The following is a 26,640-nucleotide window of genomic DNA, read 5'->3' as shown; positions in this document are numbered from 1 at the left end:
AACCCCAATGGACATGGGTTCAATTCCCAGCATCCCATATGGTCCTTCAAACCTGCCAGGAGCGACTTCTGAGTGCAGAGCCAGGAGTAATCTCTGAACAGCCAGGTATGACCCAAAACCTTCCCCCCAAAAAAAATTGTGGGGCCGGAGCAGTGGTGCTAGAGGTAAGGTGTCTACCTTGCAAGCACTAGCCTAAGACGGACCATGGTTCGATCCCCCAGTGTCCTATATGGTCCCCCCAAGCCAGGAGCGATTTCTGAGCTCATAGCCAGGAGTAATCCCTGAGCATCAAACGAGTGTGGCCCACAAAACAAAACAAAACAAAAAAATTGTAATTTTTTTTTTGGGCCACACCCGGTAATGCTCAGGGGTTACTCCTGGCTATGTGCTCAGAAGTTGCTCCTGGCTTGGGGGACCATATGGGACACCGGGGGATATAACCGTGGTCCGTCCAAGGCTAGCGCAGGCAAGGCAGGCACTTTACCTTTAGCGCCACCGCCTGGCCCCAAATTGTAATATTTAAAGCTAGAATCCTAAGTAGTATGGTAATGAGCACTGTAAAAGAGTCTACATATTGGAGTATTGTATCACATGTCTTGAACATCCAGATTCCTTCCTGAAGGCAAACTGGGAATAAAAGCATATAATATAGTAGAAAACTAGCCTAAGGGGCCAAGCGTGGCACAAGCGATAGGGCTTTTGTCTTGCTATATGCTAACCTAGGATGGACCACAGTTCGATCCCCCAGTATCCCATATAGTTCCCCAAGCCAGGAGCGATTTCTGAGTGCATAGCCAGGAGTAACCCCTGAGCGTCACTGGGCGTGGCCCAATTCCCTTCCCCCCAAAAAAGAAAACTAGCATGAATTAAAAATAAATTGCGGGGCCGGGCGGTGGCGCTGGAGGTAAGGTGCCTGCCTTGCCTGCGCTAGCCTAGGATGGACCGCGGTTCGATCCCCCGGCGTCCCATATGGTCCCCCAAGAAGCCAGGAGCAACTTCTGAGCGCATAGCCAGGAGTAACCCCTGAGTGTCACAGGGTGTGGCCCAAAAACCAAAAAAAAAAAAAAAAAAAAAAAAAAAAAAAAAAAAAAAAAAAAAAAAATAAATTGCAGGGGCCTGAGCGATGGTGCAGCAGTAGGGCGTTTGCCTTGCACACAGCTGACCCAGGACGGACTGCGGTTTGATCCCCTGGTGTCCCATATGGTTCCCCAAGCCAGGAGCAATTTCTGAGTGCATAGCCAGGAGTAACCCCTGAGTGTCATGGGGTGTGGCCTCCCAAAAAAAATAAATCACAAAAATATACTCAATGACTGAACACTATAGCAAGAGTCCATGGCATTCAGATGCCTTATCTAAGGGCATCTGTGGAGAGAGGCATTAGATCATACAAGCAGGCATAATCAAATAAAAATTGAATAATTTCCAATTAAGAGGCTAAAATAGTCTACTAGTGAGCACTCTAGTGGGATTTCAAGTTTTCCCAATGCATTCTACAGCTGTTTCTTTATTTTATTTTTTATTTTTTGGGTCACCTGGCTGTGCTCAGAGGTTACTCCTGGCTCTACGCTCAGAAATCCATAGTGGCAGGCATGGGGGACTGTATGGGATGCCAGGATTGCTGGGTGCAAGGCAAACACCCTACCGCTGTGCTACATCTCTGGCCCTTGACAGCTGTTTTAATGAGGGGCTATGGCCTCTCCTGCCCGTGGTGCTCTTGAGACTCTGATTTTGCTGTTTCCCTCGGCAATGCTGCACTTCTGCCTTTCCTCCCCATAGAACACTCTCTGCTTTCCAGCCATGGGGTCTCCTCTTCCAGAGAACCTTGCCTAGCTGTCCCTCATCTTCACTCAGACTTTGGCCATCAGCACTCCTTCCTTGAGGTCCGAAAGACAGAATGTGATGTCAACAACATGGAAATCACCAGGGGCTCTACCACTACTTTGCACAGACCCAGAGGCACCAGGAGGAGTGGTGGCAGCTGCTGGAAGTGATTTCATTAATGCTGACTATGACCTGCATTATAACCCACAATAGTACTTGGAACAGCTGCTCAGCGACAGGGCTTGGCATGGCCAGAAGTGGCGCCAGGCTGAGGTGAAGCTTCTCTATGGGGATAGTGTCACCAAGATCTGAGCCATGGAGGCAGCTGAGCTCCAACAAGCAGTATAGCAGAAAGCTTCCTGAGTCCTGAGTGGTCATCCCACTCAAGTTCTGAGCCTAGGGGGCCGGAGAGATAGCATGGAGGTAAGGCGTTTGCCTTTCATGCAGAAGGTCATCGGTTCGAATCCCGGCGTCCCATATGGTCCCCCGTGCCTGCCAGGAGCAATTTCTGAGCACAGAGCCAGGAATAACCCCTGAGCACTGCCGGGTGTGACCCAAAAACCACAAAAAAAAAAAAAAAAAGTTCTGAGCCTAGGGTCCGGAGAGATAGCATGGAGGTAACGTGTTTGCCTTGCATGCAGAGAAATGGTGGTTTGAATCCCAGCATCCCATATGGTCCCCCGTACCTGCCAGGGGCAATTTCTGTTGTTTGTTTTTGTTTTTGTTTTTGTTTTTGGGTCACACCCGGCGGTGCTCAGGGGTTACTCCTGCTGTCTGCTCAGAAATAGCTCCTGGCAGGCACGGGGGACCATATGGGACATCGGGATTTGAACCAACCACCTTTGGTCCTGGATCAGCTGCTTGCAAGGCAAACGTCGCTGTGCTATCTCTCCGGGCCCCAGGGGTGATTTCTGAGGACAGAGTTAGGAGTAGCTGCCGGGTATGACCCCCCCCCCCAAAAAAAAAAAACAACAAGAAAACAAAAAACAAAAAAAAGTTCTAAGCCCAAACCTATATGCCCCATGTCATCCCTGCCTTCCTGATCATCCCCTCTTTGTATTTATGGCTTCACGTAGAGAAGGACCTTGACCATGAGAAATGAGCAGATTCCCCCCTCCCCCAGTCCCAGTGTGTGGAGTAGCACTCAGATATGGGTGGGTACCATTGCCACCAGGAGGGAGCACTCTTCACCTCAATTATTTCATATAAACACCCCTATGGGTTTTTTTTTTGGGGGGGGGGAAGGGTTACACCCGGTGGCACTCAGGGGTTACTCCTGGCTCTGTGCTCAGAAATCACCCCTGGCGGGTTCAGGGGACCATATGGGATGCCGGAATTCGAACCGCTGTCTGTCCTGTGTTGGTTGCTTGCAAGGTAAAGGCCTTACCACTATGCTATCACTCTGGCCCCACCCCTACGGATTGTATCCTTAGTTAGAGTGTCCAGATTATTCCACTGAAGGAAAAAAAAGTGAATCCCAGTATCATGGAGATGACTCAAAGCACATGTTGAGTGTGTGTGTGAACCCTGGATTCCATCTCTGGCGCCCTGTGGATTGTCTCCAAGTACTTTTTGGAGTGACTCCTGAGCACCACAGAGTATGCTCCCCAAAAAGAAAAAACCCACAAGGGTGAATCCTATATTAAGGTTGAAAGATGGAAATGGGCTGGAGCAATAGTATAGTGATAAATTGCTTGCATGCAGCCACTCCAGGTTCAGTCTTCAGCATCCTATGCAGTCTTTCCTACTCTGTCCAGAGTAAGCCCTGATCACAGCCAGGGACAGAAAGAGGGAGAGAGAGAAATCATTAGTTAAAAGTTACCCTTTTAGGGGCCGGGCGGTGGCGCAAGAGGTAAGGTGCCTGCCTTGCCTGCGCTAGCCTTGGACGGACCTCGGTTAGATCCCCTGGCGTCCCATGTGGTCCCCCAAGCCAGGAGCAACTTCTGAGCGCATAGCCAGGAGTAACCCCTGAGCGTTACCGGGTGTGGCCCAAAAACCAAAAAAAAAAAAAAAAGTTACCCTTTTAGCTGGGGTGGTAGAGATAGCACAGCGGTAGGGCGTTTGCCTTGCACGTAGCCAATCCAGGACAGATGGTGGTTCAAATCCCAATATCCCATGTGGTCCCCCTCCAGTGCCTGCCAGGAGTGATTTCTGAATGCAGAGTCAGGTGTGACCCAAAAACCAACCAACCAAACAAAAAAACACGTTGCTTTATTGGGCCAGAGCGATAGAACAGTGAGTGGTAGGGCATTTGCCTTGCACATGGCTAACCTAGGACCGACCTCAGTTGGTCTCCTGAGCCTGCCAGGAGTGGTTTATGAGTGCAGAGTCAAAGTGACCCTTGAGCGCTGCTGGATGTGGTCCAACAATCAATCAATCAATAAATAAAGTTAAAAAAAATCCTAACTCAACCCCTGTGAACAAAGTTCTTCAACTTGATGAGATCACGAGAGTCCTAGGAAATGAGAAGTAATCCTGCTCAATCAGAATAACTCTGAAACGTTTGATGGGACTTGATCTTGTTAGTTGTAAGGATTTTCCCCCTTCTGGTGGCAGTTGAAGTTGGTGCTGTCCCCACTTATTCTGTTGGGGAATGCTCCCACTGTTGGCAGTGATGTCCAGAGCATGTCTGGAACATATCTATCAAAATGTGAAAAAATGGGGCTGGAGAGATAGCGTGGAGGTAAGGCATTTGCCTTGCTTGCAGAAGGACGGTGGTTTGAATCCCGGTGTTCCATATGGTCCCCTATGACTGCCAAGGAGCGATTTTTGAGTGTAGAACCAGGAGTAGTCCCTGAGTGCTGCTGGATGTGACCCAAAAACAAACAAACAAAAAAACCAGAAAGTGAAAAAAAATGGATAAACCAAGGCTGGAGTGATAGCAGAGCAGTTAAGGAGTTTGTATTGTGTGCTGCCAACCCCGGTTTGATCCCCAGTATCCCATATGGTTTCTTGAGCTTTCCAGGAGTCATTTCTGTGTGAAGAACCAGGAGTTACCCTGAGCACCACTGGGTGTGGCCCAAAAACAAAAGACATGGATAAACCAATAAACTCAGTTGTTGTTTTCACAGTAATGAATCTTGGAACAGATATAAGCCAAGTATCTGGGTGTAGGGCTTCTCATCAGGTAAAATGCTGGCAAAGGAGTGACACCCCATCTGTGTCCCTTAGAAGCAGGCTGAACCATGAAGATTACCTTTGCAGGAATAGAATGACGCCAGTCAAGAACCCTTTTTGGGGTATAAGTCAAAACATGAGGAAAAAATGAGGTGTATGGACTGTCCCTGGGGACAGTGCTGTGCGTGCGCAGGCGCGCGTCACACATGTCACACACACACACAATACTTGGCCAGAGAGATAGCACAGTGGTAGGGGACAGTGCTGCACACACACACACACACACACACACACACACACACACACACACACACACACACACACACACACATCTCTCTCTCATTCTCTGTTTGGCCAGAGAGATAGCACAGTGATAGAGCACTGGCCTTGCAAGTGGTTGGCCCAGGACTGATGTTGGTTCAAATCCTGGCATCCCATTCGGTCCCCTGTGCTTGCCAGGAGCGGTTTCTGAGCACAGAGTCAGGAGTAACCCCTGAGCGTCTCCGGGTGTGGCTTCTCCCCAAAAAAAGTACCAGAGAGACAGGCTGGGGGCCGGGAGAGAAATTGGGGACATTAGGACCCCTGGCATCCCATATGGTCCCTCAAGTCTAGAGCGATTTCTGAGCACATAGCAGGAGTAACCCCTGAGCATCGCCAGGTGTGGCCCAAAAACCAAAAAAAAAAAAAAAAAAGAAAAGAAAAGAAAAAAGAGGGGCCGGGGCCGGAGAGATAGCATGGAGGTAAGGCGTTTGCCTTTCATGCAGGAGGTCATCGGTTCGAATCCCGGCGCCCCATATGGTCCCCTGTGCCTGCCAGGAGCAATTTCTGAGCCTGGAGCCAGGAATAACCCCTGAGCACTGCCAGGTGTGACCCAAAAACCAAAAAAAAAAAAAAAAAAAAAAAAAGAAAAAAGAGGGGCCGGAGAGATAGCATGGAGATAAGGCGTTTGCCTTTCATGCAGAAGGACGGTGCTTCGAATCCCGGCATCCCATATGGTCCCCCGAGCATGCCAGGGGCGATTTCTGAGCGTAGAGCCAAAAGTAACCCCTGAGCACTGCTGGGTGTGACCCAAAAACCAAAAAAAAAAAAAAAAAAGAAAAAAGAAATTGGGGACATTAGTGGAGAAAGTGGGCATTGGTGAAGGAATGGGAGATCAAACATCATACTCTTGGAACTCAGTCATGAATAATTTTATAATTCATGATAATTCAATAAGTTATTTAAAATAGAAATATAAAACTATGAGTCCAGAGAGATAGTACAGCAGGTCTGGTTCTTACACATGGCTGACCTGGGTTTGATCTTCAGCAACTGAATGGTCCCCTGAGCTCTGCTAGGAGTGGTCTCTGAGCACAGAACCAGAAGTCAGTCCTGAGCACAGCCAAGGAGAGCCCTAAAACCTAAAAGAAAAATTACCACAGTCATCTTAGAGGGTTTCAGCTTGATGCCTCTGCTGACCACCATTCTCTCCCTCTGAACATCCTGAACCTCTCTGCTGTTGACCTCTTAGGGATTTCTCCCTGGTCTGGAGCTGCACCCCATCCAGCCCCCAGCCCATTGTTGGGAGTGCTCCTTTCTAGCCTTGGGAGGTTTCAGCTACATGTCAGCCTCAAGATGCCCCTGGAAGTGGGCCTTCAGCCTCTCCACTCTGACCATGAGACACCCAAGTCTAGAAAGAACTCACTGCATCTCCTACTTGGCTTTTGGTCTAGACTCTTTCCCCTGTCCTAGGACTCAAAAGATCTGGCCCCATCTCACTCTCTCTGCTCATTCCTCACCCTTGCTTCCTTGTGGGCTCATCTTTGTCCCAAGACATGTGAGACCATCTCCACCTGCAGTATCATCTCCTGGTTGGTGCAAGGCCCCCTCTTAGTTCTCTAGAAAAGGAGGCTCATTGCTCTGTAGCCAGGCACCGTATGTGCAGTGTCTCCTCCCAGTGTCTTCATCGTCTGAGATACCTTTTGTTCATCTACCTCCCTAGCTTGACCACTGCAGCCTCTTTGCTTCACTATAACTCCTTCTGCTCTTTGAATTTGCTCCCTGGCATTTACATAAGCACTCCATTATGTCCAGTGGCTTTTTCTTTCTCATTTCCTACTAATTCACTGCTTCTCTCATAACTCTCTGAAGTATCTGGAGACAGGGTCTCGGGATGGCTGCCCAAGCCTGGCCAGGAACTCTGGGTTGCCTTATCTGCACTGATTGATGGCTTGGACACATGGCTGCCACACCAATCCTCTTGGCCAGATGCTCTCCCTTTCTTTGGCCAGGGTTGGCACTTCATCTGGTATAATTTTTTTTCGTCTTGTCTTCACTTTTCAGAGGGATGTTTGCTGGGGGCCTGAAGGAGATGGAGCAGGAAGAGGTCCTGATCCACGGCGTGTCCTATAATGCCATGTGCCAGATCCTGCACTTCATCTACACCTCGGAGCTAGAGCTCAGCTTGAGCAATGTTCAGGAGACGCTGGTTGCTGCCTGCCAACTTCAGGTTAGGTTTGCCTGTTTGACAGGTTGACCCATGGGCAGCTGGAATGTTCCTTCTGCAAGAGTCCCGTGGGACCGCAGAAGACAGCACAGGGTAGGAGTTCTGCAGAACTGCCAGAAGGACCCACTTCCTCCAGCCCAGATTTTTCCTATATCTTTGCCCTCTGCTTCTCTGCTCATTCCTTCCCTTCTGCCAAGTCTTCCTCCACATAGGAACAGGGGATTGGCTTGAAGGCCATGTGTACATGTGCTTGAGAGAGTGTGAGTGATCAGAGAGAATGTGTGTGTGTGTGTGTGTGTGTGTGTGTGTGTGTGTGTGTGTGAGAGAGAGACAGAGAGAGACAGAGAGAGAGACAGAGAGCAGGCATTCTATGTTCCCACTAACAGTCTGTGGAATTGTGCTGGAGTAGTCTTTGTTTTGTTTTTGGCCATACCTCGCAGTGCTCAGAGTTATGCCCAATGATGCTCAGGGTCCATACAGTTGAGAGGCTCAAATGCTCCTGCTCTTGGATCCATCTCCTCAGCCTCTAGTCAGAAATAACTTTGCATCCCTGACATGGTTGCTTTAATAACCCTCATTTGTCTCTGACCTCGAGCCTCTTCCCTCCAATATTCAGCCACCCAAGATCCTCTGCAGCTGAGTCTGGCACCTCTATCATGCTTCCTGGGCACCATATGGTCCATGAACCCTTCTTTTTGGCAACCATACCTGGCATTGCTCAGGGCTCACTCCTGGCTCTGTACTCAGGAATTACTCCTGATAGGCTCAGGATTAGTATGCCGGAATCGAATCCTGGTTGGCCTGTGCAAGGCAAGTACCCTCCTACTATACTATTGCCCTAGCCTGTCCTTGAGCCCTTCTATCTGTTTTGTTCTCTCCATTTTTTTCCCTGTTGGACCCTGCAATGACCCTGCCAACCATCCTCCCAAACTCCACTTCTTTCTCCCTACCATTCAGCCCTGACATGCACTGCAATTCCTACAGAGATACAGCTCCTCAGTGTCTCTGGCCTCCCTGCAGGGACCAAACATTAGAGGGAGAGAAACACCGGGGAGGGGGACACCACTGTACCTGAGCAGCTCTGACTGATTTGGTTTTGGTTTAACATACTGAAATTCTACACAATGTTGCTGTTCCATCACTAATTCCACCAACAATGTTGCTTTTAAAGTAAATTTTAATCAGCACAATGGTGTCAAGGTCACACCACACCACATCCTGTTCTCTGTTAAGAGTCAGTAATCAGGGGCTGGAGAGATAACATGGAGGTAAGGCTTTGCCTCTCATGCAGAAGGTCGATGGTTCAAATCCAGGCATCACATATGGTCCCCTGAGCTTGCCAGGAGCAATTTCTGAGTATAGAGCCAGGAGTAACCCTTGAGCACTGCCGGGTGTGACCCCCCCAAAAAACAAAAAAACAAACAAACAAAAAAGTCAGTGATCAGGGGCCGGAGAGATAGTACGGAAGGATAGTGGTTCGAATCCCAGTATTCCATACAGTCCCCTGAGCCTGCCAGGAGCGATTTCTGAGTGTAGAGCCAGGAGGAACCCCTGAGCATTGCCAGGTGTGACCCAAAAATCAAAAAAAAAAAAAAAAAAGTTAGTGATCATTACTGGTTTGTCTCCCATATTCTGAAGGTTCAAAGTCAGAATCTGGGGGTCGGTGGGGTGGCGCTAGAGGTAAGGTGTCTGCCTTGCAAGCATATGGTCCCCCCAAGCCAGGGGCAATTTCTGAGCCTTAGCCAGGAGTAACCCCTGAGCATCAAATGTGTGTGGCCCGAAAAAACCAAAAAAACCCCAAAAAAACAAAGTCAGAATCTGCCTCTTATCCCCCAAGACCAGGGTCTGAAATCCAGCCAGATTGAGCACACTGGGTCCCCTGTAAAAATGCAATTTTTGTTCTCTAAATTGGGGAGAGGTAGGAGGGGGTCCCCAAGGACAGGAAGGAGCATGTTTTTACAGGGACCACACAAGGCCATCTGCCTCCTCTTGCCCAAAACTTGGTCTTTATTTTCCTAGTCTATGACATTGTAATGTTTTGGTTTTTTTTTTTTTTTTTGCTTTTTTTGTTTGTTTGTTTTTGGGTCACACCCAGCAGCCCTCAGAGGTCACTCCTGGATCTACACTCAGAATTGCTCCTGGCAGGCTTGGGGGACCATATGGGATGCTGGGATTTGAACCACTGCCCTTCTGCATGCAAGGCAAATGTCCTATCTCCATGCTATCTCTCCAGCCCCCAAGGTTGTTTATTTATTTTTTTGGGGGGAGTTTGGGTCACACCCGGCAGTGCTCAGGGGTTACTCCTGGCTCTATACTCAGAAATCGCTCCTGGCAGGCACAGGGGACCATATGGGATGCTGGAATTCGAACTACTGTCCTGCATGAAAGGCAAACGCTTTATCTCCATGCTATCTCTCCGGCCCCCATTATTTTAAAAATTTTTTGAGGGGGATTGTCCACTCAGCTGTGCTCAGGGCTTACTACTGGTTTTATCATTAGGAATCACTCCTGGTCAGCTTTAGGAATCTTAAAGTAGTACAGGGGAGTGAACCTATGTCAGGCAGCGTGCAAAGCAAGTGTTCTACCTGCTGTACTTTCACCCTGGTCCCTCCTTTACTCCAGTTTTATGGAGGAGAGAACTGAAGTGCAAAGAGATGGAAAATGTCCCGCAGATCCCTCCCTAGCCTAGCTGTCAGGTTGCCCTGTGGATTTTCTTGTTTTGTTTTGGCTTTTGGTTTTTAGGTCACACCCGGCAGCGCTCAGGGGTTACTCCTGGCTTCACGCTCAGAAATTGCTCCTGGCAGGCTCAAAGGACCATAGGGGATGCTGGGATTTGAACCAATAACCTTCTGCATAAAAGGCAAACGCCTTACCTCCATGCTATCTCTCCAGCCCGCCCTGTGGATTTTCTCATGCTGGGGAAATGTGGGTCCACCAGGCTTCCGAGCTAGAAAAGTTGGGGCTGGCGGAAGGGATGTGGGCTGTAACTGAAAGTCACAGAGGTCATGGGTGGCCCATCCTGCCCTCCCTGTTCAGGTCAGAACAGTTTGCCTTCTCTCGGCAGATCCCAGAAATCATCCACTTCTGCTGTGACTTCCTCATGTCCTGGGTCGACGAGGAGAACATTCTGGACGTGTACCGGCTGGCAGAGCTGTTTGACCTCAGCCGCCTGACGGAGCAGCTGGACACATACATCCTCAAGAACTTCCTGGCCTTTTCTCGGACTGAAAAGTACCGCCAGCTCCCCCTGGAGAAGGTCTACTCTCTCCTCAGCAGCAACCGCCTGGAGGTGTCCTGCGAGACGGAGGTGTACGAAGGCGTCTTGCTCTACCACTACACCCCGGAGCAGGTACAGGCGGACCAGATCTCCCTGCTCGAGTCCCCTAAGCTCCTGGAGACGGTGCGCTTCCCCCTGATGGAGGCTGAGGTGCTCCAGCGGCTGCACGACAAATTGGAGCCCAGTCTGTTGCGGGATAAGATAGCCAGTGCCCTCCTGTACCACCAGAACGAAAGCCTGCAGCCCAGCCTGCAGGGCCCACAAACAGCACTGCGCTCGGACTTCCAGTGTGTGGTGGGCTTTGGGGGCATCCACTCCACCCCATCCACGGTGCTCAGTGACCAGGCCAAGTACCTGAATCCCCTGCTGGGGGAGTGGAAGCACTTCACCGCCTCCTTCGTCCCCCGCATGTCCAACCAGGGCATAGCGGTTCTCAACAACTTTGTGTACCTGATTGGGGGCGACAACAACGTTCAAGGCTTCCGAGCTGAGTCCCGGTGTTGGAGGTAGGAAGGGACCACGACTGTTACTTGGTCTGGGGTGACCCTGCAATGGGAGGGGGGTCCTCGGTTTTAAAGGACTGGGCCAAAACTGGGTCTGGCAGGGCCACATCCTCTTGGGCAGCAGCAGTTTGGATTTTCTTTTCTTTTCTTTTTTTTTTTTTGGTTTTTGGGTCACACCCGGTGGTGCTCAGGGGTTACTCCTGGCTGTCTGCTCAGAAATCGCTCCTGGCAGGCACGGGGTACCATATGGGACACCGGGATTCGAACCAACCACCTTTGGTCCTGGATCGGCTGCTTGCAAGGCAAACGCCGCTGTGCTATCTCTCCGGGCCCTTCTTTTTTTTTTTTTTTATTGATGGATTGATTGATTGGTTTTGTGGTCACACCCAGCAGCACTCAGAGGTTACTCCTGGCTCTGTGCTCAGAAATCACTCCTGGCAGAATGGGGGGCCTTATGGGGATACCAGGAGTCGAACTGAGTCCCTCCCGGATCGGCCGCATGCAAGGCAAACACCGTACCGCTGTGCTATCTCTCTGGTCCTAGCAGTTTGGATTTTCACTGTGACTGGAGTGGGTGCAACTATCAGGTCACATCAGTTCCACCTTCTGGGTGGCCCAAGCTGGACTCTGGAAAAGGTGGTCTTCAGTCCTCATCAGCAGTGATGGCACCTCACACTTGAGCCAGGAAGGTTCTTGAGGCAGTTAGGTTTGGTGGGACACTCACTGAGGGGCCAAGTGCAGCATAAGTGGAGCCAGGGATCTGTCAACCTTAGAGTAACTTTCTTTTTTTTTTTTTTTTTTCTGTGTGGTTTTTGGGTCACACCCGGCAGTGCTCAGGGGTTATTCCTGGCTCCAGGCTCAGAAATTGCTCCTGGCAGGCACGGGGGACCATATGGGGCGCCGGGATTCGAACCAATGACCTCCTGCATGAAAGGCAAACACCTTACCTCCATGCTATCTCTCCGGTCCCAAGAGTAACTTTCTTTAACTTTCCTTGCTTGGGGGCTATTCCTGGTCTCGAGTTCATGTTCAGTACCTGGTGGTCTCTTCCAGTGGTTTGGGGTGCTGTGCAGTGCTTGTACAAGAACCTGGGCCTCCCATGTACAGAGCCTGTGCCCCAGCTCTTTAAGTCTTCTCCCCAATTTTCCCGTAGACTTTTTTTTTTTTTTTGGGTCAAACCCGGTGACGCTCAGGGGTTACTCCTGGATATGCGCTCAAAAGTCGCTCCTGGCTTGGGGGACCATATGGGACGCCAGGGGATCTAACCACGGTCTGTCCTAGGCTAGCGCTGGCAAGGCAGACACCTTACCTCTAGTGCCACCACACCGGCCCTCCTGTAGACTCTTAAAACTGCCAGGTAGATATTAATCTGAATGGGGCATGGAGCGATAGTACCATAGGTAGAGTTGGCTGTGCATGCAGCCAACCTGATTAGATCCCCAGCATTCCATATGGTTCCCCCAAGTGCCACCAGGAGTTAATTTTTTTTTTTGAGGGGGCCATACCAAGCTATGCTCAGGAGTTACTCCTGGCTCTGTTCAGAAATGGCTCATGGCAGGCTTGGGGGACCATATGGGATGCCAGGAATCAAACCCTGGTCTATCCTGGGTCAGCCGCGTACAAGGCAAACGTCTAAACTCTGTGCTATTTCTCTGGTCCCAGGAGTTAATTCTTTTTTTTTTTTTTTTTTTTTGGTTTTTGGGCCACACCCGGCGATGCTCAGGGGTTACTCCTGGCTGTCTGCTCAGAAATAGCTCCTGGCAGGCACGGGGGACCATATGGGACACCGGGATTCAAACCAACCACCTTTGGTCCTGGATGGGCTGCTTGCAAGGCAAATGCCGCTGTGCTATCTCTCCGGGCCCAGGAGTTAATTCTTGAGTAGGATTTCTGAGGACAGAGCCAGGAGGAACCCTTGAGCACTGCTTGTTGTGACTCAAAAGCCAGCAACAAAAACTTGTTCAGGGCCAGAATGATAGACAAGTCGGTAGAGCACTTGCCTTGCACTTGGCTGACTTGGGTCCCCTGAGCCCACTAGGAGTGATCCCTGATCTCAGAACCAGGAGTAAGCCCTGAACACTGCTGTGAGTGGCCCCCAAATCAACAAAACATAGTTTTTTTCTTCCTTTCTTGCTGCTCTCCTGGCTCACCCATCTACAATCAATTTCTCAGAATATAAGAAAATAAATGTTTTGGATTTTGGGTCACACCTGGTGACACTCAGGGGTTACTCCTGGCTCTGTGCCCAGAATTTGCTCCTTGCAGGCTCGAGGACCATATGGGATGCCAGAATTTGAACTGGGGTTGGTCCTGTGTTGGCTGAGTACAAGGCAAATGCCTTACTGCTGTACTATTGCTCCAGCCCTAAGAAAACAAATGTTTTTTTTGTTTTGTTTTGTTTTGTTTTTGGGTCACACTTAGCAGCTCTCAGGAGTTCCTCCTAGCTCTACACTCAGAAATCACTCCTGGCAGGCTTGGGGGACCATATGGGATGCCGGGATTTGAACCACTGTCCTGCATGCAAGGCAAACGCCTTACCTCCATTGTATCTCAGGCCCCCCAAAAAACAAATTTTTTTTTTTGGCCACACCCGTATGATGCTCAGGGGTTACTCCTGGCTAAGCGCTCAGAAATTGCCCCTGGCTTGGGGGGTCCATATGGGACGCCTAGGGATCCAACCGTGGTCCTTCCTTAGCTAGCGCTTGCAAGGCAGACACCTTACCTCTAGCGCCACCTTGCCGGCCACAAAAAGCAAATGTTTTGATTTTTTTTTTTTTTTTCTGACAGGGATCTTCCCTAGGAAAATAGCACAGCTTGTTGTTCTCTGAGCTCCAATCTCTGGCCAGTTAAACAAGTTATAGCAAGCAGTTCAGGGAGGATTTCCATTTGTGAGTTAGGGAGTTACAGGGTCTAAATCGAAGTGTTGGAACAGAAGCTGCATACAAAGCTTCCCGTCTTAGAGCAAATTGTATTTGTCTCCAGTGTACAAGTGTTTCTTTATTTTCAATTAGTGGTAATCATGCCTCGGATAAACCTCATTGGCGATGATACTGCCACTGCACAAAGCTTCTCTTAATTTTTTTTTGAGGGGGGCACACTTGGCGACGCTCTAGTTACTCTTGGCTCTGGCCTCAGAAATCACTCCTGGCAGGCTGGGGCAACCCTATCGGATACGAGGGATCCAACCTGGGTTGACCACATGCAAGACAAATGCCCTTCCTGCTGTGCTGTCACTCCAGTTTGCTTGTTTGGGGGTCACACCTGACGGCACTCGGGTTACTGCTGGCTTTGCACTCAGAAATCACTCCTGGCAGGCTTTTGGAACCATATGGGATGCTAGAGATCACATGCTGGTTGGCCACCTGCAAGATAAATGCCTTACCTACTGTGCTACGATGTTGGTCCGTTTCTCTTTTTCTGATTGCATGTGTATCACCCATATTGCTTTTCTTTTTTCCTGGAGGGCAGGGTGTTGGGCCATATTCTGTAATGCTCAAACTTAGTCCTGGCTCTTGTGTTTACATGACCATATGGGGTGTGGAGGATTGAACGAGAATTAGCAGCATTCAAGGCAACTTCTTTTACCCACCCACGTTGCTTTTGTACCACCTCCTGGCACATGGGCTGCTCAGTATTGACTTGTACCCTCAGCTGATTTTTTTTTTTTTTTTTTGGATTTTGGGGCCATACCTACCAGTGCTCAGGGGTGCTGCAAGGTGTGACCCAAAAACCAAAAATAAAAGAATAGTAGGGCCGGGCGGTGGCGCTGGAGGTAAGGTGCCTGCCTTGCCTGCGCTAGCCTAGGACGGACCGAGGTTCGATCCCCCGGCGTCCCATATGGTCCCCCAAGAAGCCAGGAGCAACTTCTGAGCGCATAGCCAGGAGTAACCCCTGAGCGTCACAGGGTGTGGCCCAAAAACCAAAAAAAAAAAAAAAAAAAAAAAAAGAATAGTAACAATGGTAATGAAGTTGCAGAAGCAGGAGCTCAGATGGGATACCCAGGTGGGTGCCTAGGAAAGGCCCTGACAGGTCAGGAGAAAGGTTTGGCCCCTCGGAGCTCTGTGATCATCCAAATTGACTCAAGTAGCATCCCTACCTGCGAGTTCTCTCCACTTGGTCCCCCCAGAGCACCAGTCTTGGGGATTGAGAGGGAGATACGGGTGAAGAGGCTTCAAAATGTGGTGAGCTGGGCCAAGGATGCAGTACAAAAGAAGTGGGTGTGGGTGTGCACAAGGATGGGTCCTGCTGAAGGTCTAAGGACTTGATGTGTGCATAGCTTTGCAGGTGAGGATGGCACCTGGCACAGAGGGACCAAGGCAGTCTGTTCAGGAGCAGGCAAGTGAGGGGGCTTAGATGAATTTGGTGGTCGAGTTGGAAGGCAGCAGTTTGGGAGAGTGTGAGCCACCTGTGCTTAGAACATGAACTGCGCCTGGCTTTGTTGACAGTGGAAGGAGCTGGACAACTGCTGGCCCCTCCTCAACCTCCTCTCCTGAGCCCCACACAGCCCGTCTACACTGCCCAGCACTGGCAGGGGGTCTTTGAGAAGTAGACAGAGGCCCGCTAGAGGTCAGGAAGCTGAAGGACAAGCCTCCGCTGACCACAGGGTTGGGCGTTGGCTAGAGGAGAAGGGATGATCACTGGCCAGGATGTGTTCCTCTTGGGGGCAGCTCTTGACTAGGTATGTGTGTGTGAGGTGGATGGAGCAAGAGCGAGGGGCCCCAGGTAACCTCTCTCCTGTTAATGACACGCTCTCTCCTCGTGTCCCCCAAAGGTACGACCCGAGGCACAATCGCTGGTTCCAGATCCAGTCTCTGCAGCAGGAGCACGCAGATCTATGCGTGTGTGTTGTGGATGGGCGCATCTACGCTGTGGCCGGCCGTGACTACCACAACGACCTCAGCACCGTGGAGTGCTACGACCCTGCCACTAACCTGTGGACCTACGTGGCCCCGCTACAGAGGGAGGTGAGGGGGCCTTTCCCCTCTGAGTGGGGCCTTTTTGCTTTCAGAAGGTGGGGGGTGGGAGGTGGCATGAGGAGAGACGTGCCTCTGAAGGTGTCCAGGCTGACACTTGGGGTCATACCTCCTTGGTTTCCAGAAAGCTGCTTGAACCCTGCTAAGTGGCACTGGGCCCTGTCCACAGGTGAACACCTTTAAGAAACCAAGATCACTTGAGAGTTTCTGTTCATCAGACAGTTCTTACGAAGTCCCACACTGCTCGTTGTACCTGTTGGGGCAGAGTAATAGTACAATGGTACTTAGCTTACACGCAGCCACCCTGGGTTCAATCCTTGGCACCCCATATAGTCTCCTGAGCTCAGAGCCAGGAATAAACCCTGAGTACTGCTGTGTGTGGCCCAGAAACCAAACCAAAGCCAAAACATAACAAAACCCCACAATACCTTGATACATTCCAACGTGAAGATATTTAAAATCCATTTCATTCAGCAAAGGGAGGTTCATTCTTCAGGGAGGTGTCTCTGTGTCATCTTTGGCTTTGGTGAGGGTCTCTGGGGCCCCCAAACTAAACATGAGACTCTGGGGCAAGGCTAAGCCTACCGTCCCAGTTCCTCACATCCTGCTTCCCCAGTCTGTAAGAAGCAGTGTAAACTCTGCTAGAACCCAGACTGCTGATTGTGGGGCTTATGCTAGATCTAGCTTCCCAGAGCAAGAGAGTGAGGCCCACTGGAAGCCCTTCTGGAGCAGCTCTGGACCTCTAAGAACCTTACCCTTCTGACTGCTTCCCACCTACCCTCTCCCCAACTATGCTTCCAGCCCCATGGGGTCTGAGACTTGAACTCCAGGGTGTGAAATTACGTGTGACAGCTCCTCTACTCAGTCCATCCTTTAAGGTCAGCAGGATCCCCAAACTTGGCCACCGTTGGAAACTTTATTGGGGAAAGGAAGCCCTTTCAGAGGTGTGTTCATTCACTGAGAGTGGGCCATCCTAAAATCTGGTGGGTGGGAGCTCACAGACAGTGCTCCTGGGTCTTGAGTGGGTTTAGGGGGGCTCAGTGGGGGAGCTGCAGTTCTATGGATGGCCACGGGGCGGCAGCCTTGGCCTTCAGTTTGCATCCCCAGGATCAGTCCTGTCAGCCAGCAACGGCTTTAGCATCTCCTATTCCCAGTCCTAGAGATCCACTGGGACAAAAGATGAGAGAAGTTTAAACTTCGTCGTGCTAACAGCCTAGATGGTGGTACCTCTTTTGACCACTACACAAATCAGAGTCACTGCAAATTGTGGTAAGTGCAACGGAGAAAGTTAAAGAAGGCCCCAGGAAGGCTGGAGCAATATGATACAGAGATTGAGCACTTACCTTGCAGATAGTCAACCTAGGTTCCGTCCTGACACCTGTATGGGCCTCTGAGCCCCTCCAGGAATGAGCCCAGACACACATCCAAGAGTAAATCCTGAGCACTGTTCAGTGTGACCCAGAAAGCAAAAAGAATATCCAAGGACATAATACTGGAGGTAAGGGGCTGGAGAAATAGCACGGAGGTAAGGCGTTTGCCTTTCATGCAGAGGGTCATTGGTTCGAATCCTGGTGTCCCATATGGTCCCCCGAGCCTGCCAGGAGAGCATAGAGCCAGGAGTAACCCCTGAGTGCTGCTGGGTGTGACCCAAAAACCAAAATAACTAACTAAATAATTAATAATAATAATAATAATAATAATAATAATAATAATAATACTGGAGGTAAAGCACTTGCCTTTTATGCGGCCACTAGTACTGACCCAGTTCATTCCCAGGCATTTCATCCGAGTACAGAGCCATGCATAGTTTCTGAGCACTGCTGGGTATGACTCAGTTTACCTACAACACATACACACAATTATCTGAGGAAGGGACCCAGCAAGGTGAATCTCAGTAAACTTGGGGAAGGTGCAGCTGAGTGTGACCAGTTATATCGAGATCTAAAGGGAGGTGGTGGCCTTTTGGAGAGAGAGTAGCTGGAATCTGACTTCAGAGTTTATTCTCAGAAAGAGCAGCTGTGGATCACGTTTGTGGAGAGAACAGGATTTAGAGGAGCAGTAGAGTATTGGGTGGTTGGGGTGCAGGGTATATGTTGTTGAGGACACTGTGGAGAAGAAGACAATGGGAGACTTGAGGTATAGTGTGGAAGTAAATTGAGTGGACTTGCTAGCAGGCCAAGCATTAGGGAAGGAATGAAAAGGAAAGATCCTGGAAAACAGAGTTCCAGTGGCCGAGCTGCTCACTGAGGAGAAGCTTATGGGCTTGGACATAGAAGAGAAGAGATGGGCCAGAGTGATAGGACAGCAAGCAGGGCGCTTGCCTTGTATGCAGCTGATCTGAGTTCGATCCCTGGCATCCCATATGATCCCCTGAGCACTATAAGGAGAAATTCCGGAGATCAAGTCCCAGAGTGGGCAGATTGCAACATCCTCAGGACACCTAATGTGTCTACAGAGTATGAGAAGACATTCACATTGCCAGTGTAGAGACCCACAGGAGAGGTGTTTCTATGGTCTCCTCCCTGTATCATGTCCTTCTGCTTGTCAGGACAAGATTCCTTCCAGTGTGGCATCAATAAGAACTGGTGACTGCCCCCAACATCCATACCAGGAGGTGGAACATGGGTTCCTTTCTACCTCAACAGCAGGCAAGAGCCAGCTGCCTCTGGGCTTTTCTGCAGGAGTAACCTCAGGTGGGACTTGGGGGATCATAGGTGGTACTGGGATCAAACCCTGATCAGCTGCATGCAAGCCAAACGCTTTGCCTGCTGTACTAACGCTCCAAAGTTAGACATTTATTTTATTTTATTTTTTGGTTTTTGGGTCATCCCCGGCAGTGCGCAGGGGTTACTCCTGACTCTATGCTCAAAAATTGCCCCTGGCAGGCTTGGGGGACTATATGGGATGCCAGGATTTGAATCACTGTCCTTCTGCATGCAAGGCAAACACCCTACCTCCATGCTATCTTTCCAGCCCTCCAAAGTTAGAAAATTTTAAATTGGATAAAAATAATCACACTAATATGTTTATCAGAATGAACTCAAACTAGAATTCACTAGCAAAAATATTAACAGGAGGGGGTGGAGGGATACCACAGTGGGGAGGGTGTTTGCCTTGCTTGTGATCAATCAGGTTTGATTTCCAACATCCCATATGGTTTCCCTGAGCACTGCCAGGAGTAATTTCTGAACATAGAACCAGGAATAACCCATGTGTGCCACGAAGTGTGGCCCCAAAACAAACAAGTTAACAGGAAAAATCTCCAGTTGGAAACTAAGAAATAGACTTGGGTTGTTTGGTTTTATTGTGGTAGTTTTGGTTTTTGGATCACACCCAGTGATGCTCAGGGCTTACTCCTGGCTCTGAAATCAGGGATCACTCCTGCTGGTTGCTCAGGGAACCATATGGGGTGTAGGGATTGAACCTAGGTCAGCTGTATGCAAGGCAAGTGTTCTACCCATTGTACTAACTCTGGCCTCAGAGAAGACTTGTTTTTGAGTGTGTCTGGAGTGGGTAATGATACTCCAGTAGTAAGGGGCAATTCCTTGCTCTCTGCTCTGGAAACACTTTTTTTGGTTTTTGGGTTTTTTTTTGGCCACACCCAGTGATGATCAGGGGTTACTCCTGCTCAGAAATCACTCCTGGCTTGGGGGACCATAAGAGTCACCAGGATCGAACCCAGGTCCATCCTGGGTCACCTACATGCAAGGCAAACATCCTACCGCTGAGCTATCTCTCCAGCCTTCTATTTTCTTTTTTGTTATTTTGGGGGGGACCATATCCAGCAGTGCTCAGAGGTTATTTCTGGCTCTGCACTCAGAAATAGATCTGGCAACTCAGGGAACCAGATGGGATGCCAGGAATCGAACCTGTCTTTCCTGGGTTGGCTGCATGCAAGGCAAGCACCCTATTGCTATGCTCTCACTCCAGTCCCCTGAAAATACTCCTGATGGTGATTAGGGGCCCATCCCGAGACATGAATTGAACGAACCCAGACCTGAGCATATACAAAGCATGTGTATGTGGGCCTTCTTCTCTCCAGCCATACACCACACACTTCAAACTCCTCCATGGGTCAGACAGTCAGAACAAAAACACCTTGAGCTGGGACTGGGGAGATAGAGCAAGACTCAGGGGCTCATATTCTGTAGGCCATGGGACTCCAGCATTCCAGGAGTCTGAATAGCCCAGAGCTCCCAAGCACTGCTAAGTATAGCCTTAGAGGCCCCTCAGGGGGGGCTGGAGAGATAGCACAGTGGTAAGGCATTTGCTTTAGACGCAGAAGGACATGGTTCGAATCCTGGCATCCCATATGGTCCCCCGAGCCTGCCAGGAGCGATTTCTGAGCATAGAGCCAGAAATAACTCCTGAGTGCTGCTGGGTGTGACCCCCCCCAAAAAAAGAAAGAGGCTCCTCAGGCACTGCTGGGATAGTCATAGTAGCCCCCAAACACTTCTGGGGTAATCTAGTGTTCCCTAGCCTACAGGGCCAAGCAGCTCTGCATGCTCAGGTCCTAGCGTTGACCAATTTGACCCAGTTGGCCAAGTCTCACTGGAAGTGGGCACTGCTTAGGAGACGAAAGCAAAATTTAGAAACTTGAACTGAATGAAAATGAAAGGCATGGGCTGGAGAGATAGTATGGAGGTAAGGCGTTTGCCCTGCATGCAGATGGATGGTGGTTCAAATCCTGGCATCCCATGTGGTCCCCCGAGTCTGCCAGGAGCGATTTCTGAGCGTGGAGCCGCTAGTAACCCCTGAGCGCTGCCAGATGTGACCCAAAGGTGTGCTGAGAGGCAAAATTTACAGCACTAAAAGTACATGCAAAGAAGAAAAGGGGTGGCTGGAGAGATAGCACAGTGGCGTTTGTCTTGCAAGCAGCCGTCCCAGGACCTAAGGTGGTTGGTTCAAATCCCATCGTCCCCTATGGTCCCCCGTGTCTGCCAGGAGCTATTTCTGAACAGATTGCCAGGAGTAATCCCTGAGCACTGCCGGGTGTGGCCCAAACCCCCCCCCCTAAAAAAAAGAGCTGTGAATTTCATGAAGTAGCATTGATTTTTGTGTATGTATGCTTCACGCGGCCCTCATCAAGAACCCACCCATTTCTAGTCTCTTAATCCATCCACTGGTTCATGTCACCTAGCCAGGGGAAGAGGGTCTGGGTCTCCTAAAGTGGATGCTCTCGTCTCTTGGGTTGGGGCACTGGTAACAGCCCTTTGGTTGACAGCCATTCAGCGGCACAGGTGTCTCTTGCAGGGGCCTGAGATGCAGAGGCTAATCTCTCACTGGGAGCAAAACTCACCTCTGGTTCAGTTTTTCCTCCTGTAAGGCGGAGTGAGCAGTGTCTGTCTAGAGCCCGGGACTAGTCCTTGCGAGGCTGTCAAGGGAGTGTCTGTAACACGGTGAAGCCCACCTGCCAAGGCAGCATTGGGCACCAAGCAGCGCTCACCAGGGCCCCTCCACCTTCCCCACCCACTTTGTGACCTCACCAGGTGTACGCTCACGCGGGTGCCACGCTGGAAGGAAAGCTGTACATCACCTGTGGCCGTCGGGGCGAGGACTACCTCAAGGAAACTCAGTGCTACGACCCCGGCACGGACACATGGCAAGTGTTGGCTGACGGGCCCGTGCGACGGGCCTGGCATGGCATGGCCACCCTACTGGACAAAATGTACGTGATTGGGGGCAGCAACAATGACGCAGGATACCGGAGGGATGTGCACCAGGTGAGTGGGGCCGATAGCAAATGAGCAACACAGGGGGCTTTAGCTCTCTCCGGGGCCGTTCATCAGTAGTTAATTACTACATGTGCTTTTACATTCATTTGTTTTCCAATTTTTTATTTGTTTTTGTTTTTGATTTGGGGGCCACATCCAGCAATGTTCAGGGGTTACTCATGCCTCTGCACTTAGGAATCACCCCTTAGGGGAGCTTAGGGAACCATATGAGATACCAGGGTTGAAATGTAGGTTGGAACCTAGGTTGGCCACATCCAAGGCATCCACTATAGTCTATCTCTCCGGCCCCAACGTGTGTCTTTTTTTTTTTTTTTAAGAGGTTGGGAGATGCCATTGTTAACAGTATTGTAAATCACAGAATCTCAATTTTGTTTGTTTGTTTTTGGGTCACACCCGGCATTGCTCAGGGGTTATTTCTGGCTCTGCACCCAGAAATCACCCCTGACATGCTCAGGGGACCATATGGGATGCGTGGACTCGAACCAGGGTCTGTCCTGGGTTGGCCATGTGCAAGGCAAATACCCTACCGATGTGCTTTTGCTCCGGCCCTAGAATCTCACTTTTTTTTTGTTTTGTGTTGCAAGTCAGCCCCTATTTTGTTTTTGGGTCACACCCGGCAGTGCTCAGGGGTTACTCCTGGCTCCACACTCAGAAATCGCTCCTGGCAGGCTCGGGGGACCATGTGGGATGCCGAAATTCGAACCACCATCCTTCACATGCAAGGCAAACTCCCTGCTTTCATGCTATCTTTCCGGCCCCAGAATCTCAATTTTTAAGGAGAATAATAAAATTTGAGGGTGTTGGGACCACATGCAGCAGGGCTGGGGGCTCCTTGCTCGGGAAACAGTGCTGCACCAGGAATTATACCCGTGTGCTGTCTGGTCCTAATGAAGTTTCTTGGTTGCTTGGTTTTGATTTTTGGGCCACTCCCAGAGGTGCTCAGAACTTCCTATTGGCTCTGTGTTCAGGGCTTACCTGTGGAGAGGGAACATAAAATATGAAGTCGAGGGGCTGGGCGGTGGCGCTGGAGGTAAGGTGCCTGCCTTGCCTGCGCTAGCCTAGGACGGACCGCGGTTCCATCCCCCGGCGTCCCATATGGTCCCCCAAGAAGCCAGGAGCAACTTCTGAGCGCATAGCCAGGAGTAACCCCTGAGCGTCACAGGGTGTGGCCCCAAAACCAAAAAAAAAAAATATGAAGTTGACTTTCTTTAAGTATTACCTTACTATAAGACAGTACAACCTCTGTTCATAGTAAAAGAGAGTCACACTAGACATCCACCCATAATACGATATTACTGCTGAACAAATGCATCAAGCTCTCTACAGTACTATGTCCCCTGGCTGACCCAGACACACATGTCTTCCAACTACCAAGCACCCCCGGATACAGCCCTGGGCTCCCCCTGGTATCACTGAGGTGGCCTGGGTGATTCTCAACACTGCAGGGCCCAGGCAGCACCAAATCCTCAGACTTCACGGTCAACTGCTGACCTGATTGGCTGAGAATCCTCAGGAGGAGCCAACAGGAAACAGCATGAGGATGACCTGGTGGAGGAACCTGTATCTCTAGGTCCAGAACCCACGTATGAGCCCAGGGTCCTACAGTCCTGCCTCAGGGCACCCAGCTTTACTCTGGCCTTGGCTTTGCAGGTGGCCTGCTACAGCTGCACCTCTGGACAGTGGACAACCGTCTGCCCGCTCCCAGCAGGGCACGGCGAGCCTGGCATCGCAGTCCTGGACAACAGGATCTATGTGCTGGGCGGGCGCTCCCACAACCGCAGGAGCCGCACGGGTTACGTGCACATCTATGACGTGGAGAAGGACTGCTGGGAGGAGGGGCCCCAGCTGGACAACTCCATCTCAGGTCTGGCCGCCTGTGTACTCACCCTGCCCCGCTCCCTGCTCCTTGAGCCACACCGGGGCTCCCCTGACCACAGCCAGGCCAACCCAGACTTTGCCTCCGAGGTGATGAGTGTGTCCGACTGGGAGGAATTTGACAACTCCAGTGAGGACTAGGCCCAGGGCAGGTGGCAGAGGGGCCAAACCAAAGCACTTTAGCCAAGGGTACGTGGCCCTTTCGTTTTTCCACCCTCCCTCTCTTTGCTGACTTCCTGCCATGGGGCCCCACAGCAGGTGTTTGTGGGGCTCTGATTTCTGTGCTGGCCTTCTGCCTGCTGCCCCCTACTCCACCCCTATAGGGCCCGACAGCCATGACCAGCTGTCTGAGATTCCCAGCTTCCCATATGGACCCTGTTTATAAAAACCAGGCCCTTCTAAGGAAGGACCCGCATCTTGAAAGGGGGACTTAGGCCCTTGACACCCCTGCTGAGGGCGGTAAGGGACAGGGCAAGCTGTGGGCCTGCCCAGCGACCAGGCTTCCATGATGAAGAGCTGCCACAGGTTTCAAGACACAGTGGCCCACATGGCCCGACTGTTGGCCTTCCCCCGAAGCAGTCTCTTCCGACTCCACCTTGTTGACAAATTAAATAAATGATGTCTTACAAGAGGTGTGTGAATGGTTTTCCTGTCACTGTGGCCCCACTTCCTGTCGCTGTCTTTCCCTGCTACTGTAGCAGGAAGCACCAATTTCCAGGGTCAGGAGTGTGAGGGGGAGGGTGGCCCTGGGAGGAAGAGCACACCCCTGCACTGACTCGAGAAGTCCTGGAAACCTGCCCACATCTGGAACGCCTGCCCTGAGCACTGTTTCTGAAAGAGCTGCAATCCCACAGCTCCAGTTAGTGATCAGGCGCTGGCCAGAGCGACCTCTGCTACGCTGCCTGGGAAAGTGGTCATTGAGTCATTGCATATGAATGCACAGGGCTGTGAGACATGGTCCCGATGTCTGGCAGGATCTGCAGGCTTGTTCCCAGGTCCTTCGAACTTCCTGGGTCAGGGGATCCTCCACACAGTGCCTCCAGGTCAGGCTGGTGCAGCAGTGGGAGGGTAGGTCCCAGCACCCACACACCAGCACCCCTCAGTCCTATGAACCTCCACTTCCATCATCCTGCTGGTGGCCCACAGGTGTGGTGACATGACTTCCTAAAGCAGTGCTTCCTCAGCCCCTGGGAAAGGAGTGAGGGACAATGATTTCTGGGCCCTGGCCCTGCTTGCTCAGGAGGGGAACAGGGGCCCACATCTCTGTGGACTCTCCTTTCTGGACACCATGAGGATTTGGGGAAGGAGTATAAAGTGTCTGTGTCATTTGGCCCAGTTACCCCTGAGGAAATGTGCCCCTGTTCTCTAACTTCAGCAGGACATCCTGCACTTACACTTGGGGGTGGCAAACCTATAAAAGACCCAGATGAATCACTCCAGTGGGACAGAAGGGTCAAATCCCACCGGCCGTCTCCCTGTATTCTGAAAGAAAGAGATATACTCAGAGCAGGGACTTGCCATGGGAATAGGAAACCCCCATATCTCACTGCCACCAGCGATTCATGTGAACCCTTGAGGTTTCTGGAGAAGAACAGTGCCAAAAGTGCACCCCACTGTTGCGCATGTCCCTAATTTGGTGCCATTTTCATAAAAGACACTGATGAGCAGGGAGGTTAAGAGCTGTGACATAGGGGTCAGAGTGATTGCTCAGTGGTAGGGCTTTTGCCTTGCATGTGGCTGACGCAGGATAAATCTGGGTTTAATCCTTGGCATCCCATATGGCCCCCCAAGCCAGGAGCGATTTCTGAGCACAGAGCCTGGAGTAACCCCTGAGCATCACCGAGTGTGGCCCAAAAAACAAATGGAAAAAAAAGAGCTGTGACTTAGGCCCAAGATCGAGAGATGCCACCGGATCTACCCATCATCCTGCACCATAGACTCATCCAACTCTCAAAAGAGGCAAACCAAGCAGTGAAAACTCCTGGATACACAGGTCTTGGCTACTTGAACTGGGTTCCTGCCAAAGCCTCTGCAACTGTACCACATAGCCACGCCCAACAAATGCCACCATGCCAATGGGTCAGCTTCACTCTTTTTTCACTAATATCTGCAGACTCCCAACTTCCCAAAACTCCAGGTATAAGGCTGGAGCGATAGCACAGTCAATAAGTCTTTTGCCTTGCGTACAGCCAACCCGGGTCTGGCATCTCATGATCCAAATCTGCCAAGAGTGATTTATGAGCCCAGAGCTAGGAGTAATGCCTGAGGGCCACCAGGTGTGGCCCCCAAATAAACAAATGATAAAAAAGAAATACTCCAGACATGCTGGTTCTGTGGCTGACACTTTCCCGATACTTTGAAGCCAGAGCAGACTGCCTCCTCCTAAACCTCTGTACTTCAGAATTCCTAGCAGTCACACCCATCATCCACTGCTGGTGCCATATGAGCTCATTGGCTCAACACTGATTCTCCAAGTCCTGGACTAAGCGGCCATACAATATCTCCATAGGGTGTTTTTTTGTTTTGTTTTGTTTTTGTTTTGGGGCCATACCCAGCTGTGCTCAGGGGCTACTCCTGGCTCTATGCTCAGAAATCACTCCTGGCAGGCTCAGGGGATCATATGGGATGCTGGAAATCGAACATGGTCCATCCCTGGTCAGCTGCATGCAAGGCAAGCACCCTACCGCTGTGCTATTGCTCCAGCTCCTATCTCTGATTTTCCAGTAGGAATATGACAAATGTGAATTCATGATAGAAGCCACATAAGTTCAACAACAGAATGTTTGTTTAGCAATAAACATACTAGTAAATATTCAGATGACATAATGCCCATGTTGCAAAATACAAAAAAAAT

At 50.6% G+C, this 26,640-nt stretch overlaps 1 protein-coding gene, 1 long non-coding RNA gene and 1 other non-coding gene across 3 annotated transcripts in view; 2 read left to right on the top strand and 1 right to left on the bottom strand.

Annotated features, from left to right (window-relative positions):
* Positions 1-24,417, top strand: part of KLHL22 (kelch like family member 22) — a 35,844-nt gene extending 11,427 nt beyond the window's left edge. The window contains exons 3-7 of the mRNA XM_049764609.1: positions 7,261-7,426; positions 10,488-11,206; positions 15,975-16,167; positions 21,666-21,899; positions 23,562-24,417. Coding sequence (XP_049620566.1) covers positions 7,261-7,426; positions 10,488-11,206; positions 15,975-16,167; positions 21,666-21,899; positions 23,562-23,927 — 1,678 coding nt within the window. The 3' untranslated portion in view covers positions 23,928-24,417. The remainder of the gene's footprint in view (positions 1-7,260; positions 7,427-10,487; positions 11,207-15,974; positions 16,168-21,665; positions 21,900-23,561) is intronic.
* LOC125995219 (U4 spliceosomal RNA) lies at positions 14,130-14,271 on the bottom strand. Its single transcript, XR_007490775.1, has one exon. It is a non-coding gene; the product is annotated as a U4 spliceosomal RNA (small nuclear RNA).
* Positions 22,733-23,209, top strand: LOC125995127 (uncharacterized). The gene is made up of 2 exons (XR_007490720.1): positions 22,733-22,913; positions 23,110-23,209. It is a non-coding gene; the product is annotated as an uncharacterized LOC125995127 (long non-coding RNA).
* Positions 24,418-26,640: the final 2,223 nt, after the last annotated feature.

The sequence above is a fragment of the Suncus etruscus genome, chromosome 17 (assembly GCF_024139225.1).
Source record: "Suncus etruscus isolate mSunEtr1 chromosome 17, mSunEtr1.pri.cur, whole genome shotgun sequence".
Classification (NCBI taxonomy): domain Eukaryota; kingdom Metazoa; phylum Chordata; class Mammalia; order Eulipotyphla; family Soricidae; genus Suncus; species Suncus etruscus.
Note: the sequence above shows the minus strand (reverse complement) of the source record. Positions and strands in the feature narration are given on the sequence as shown.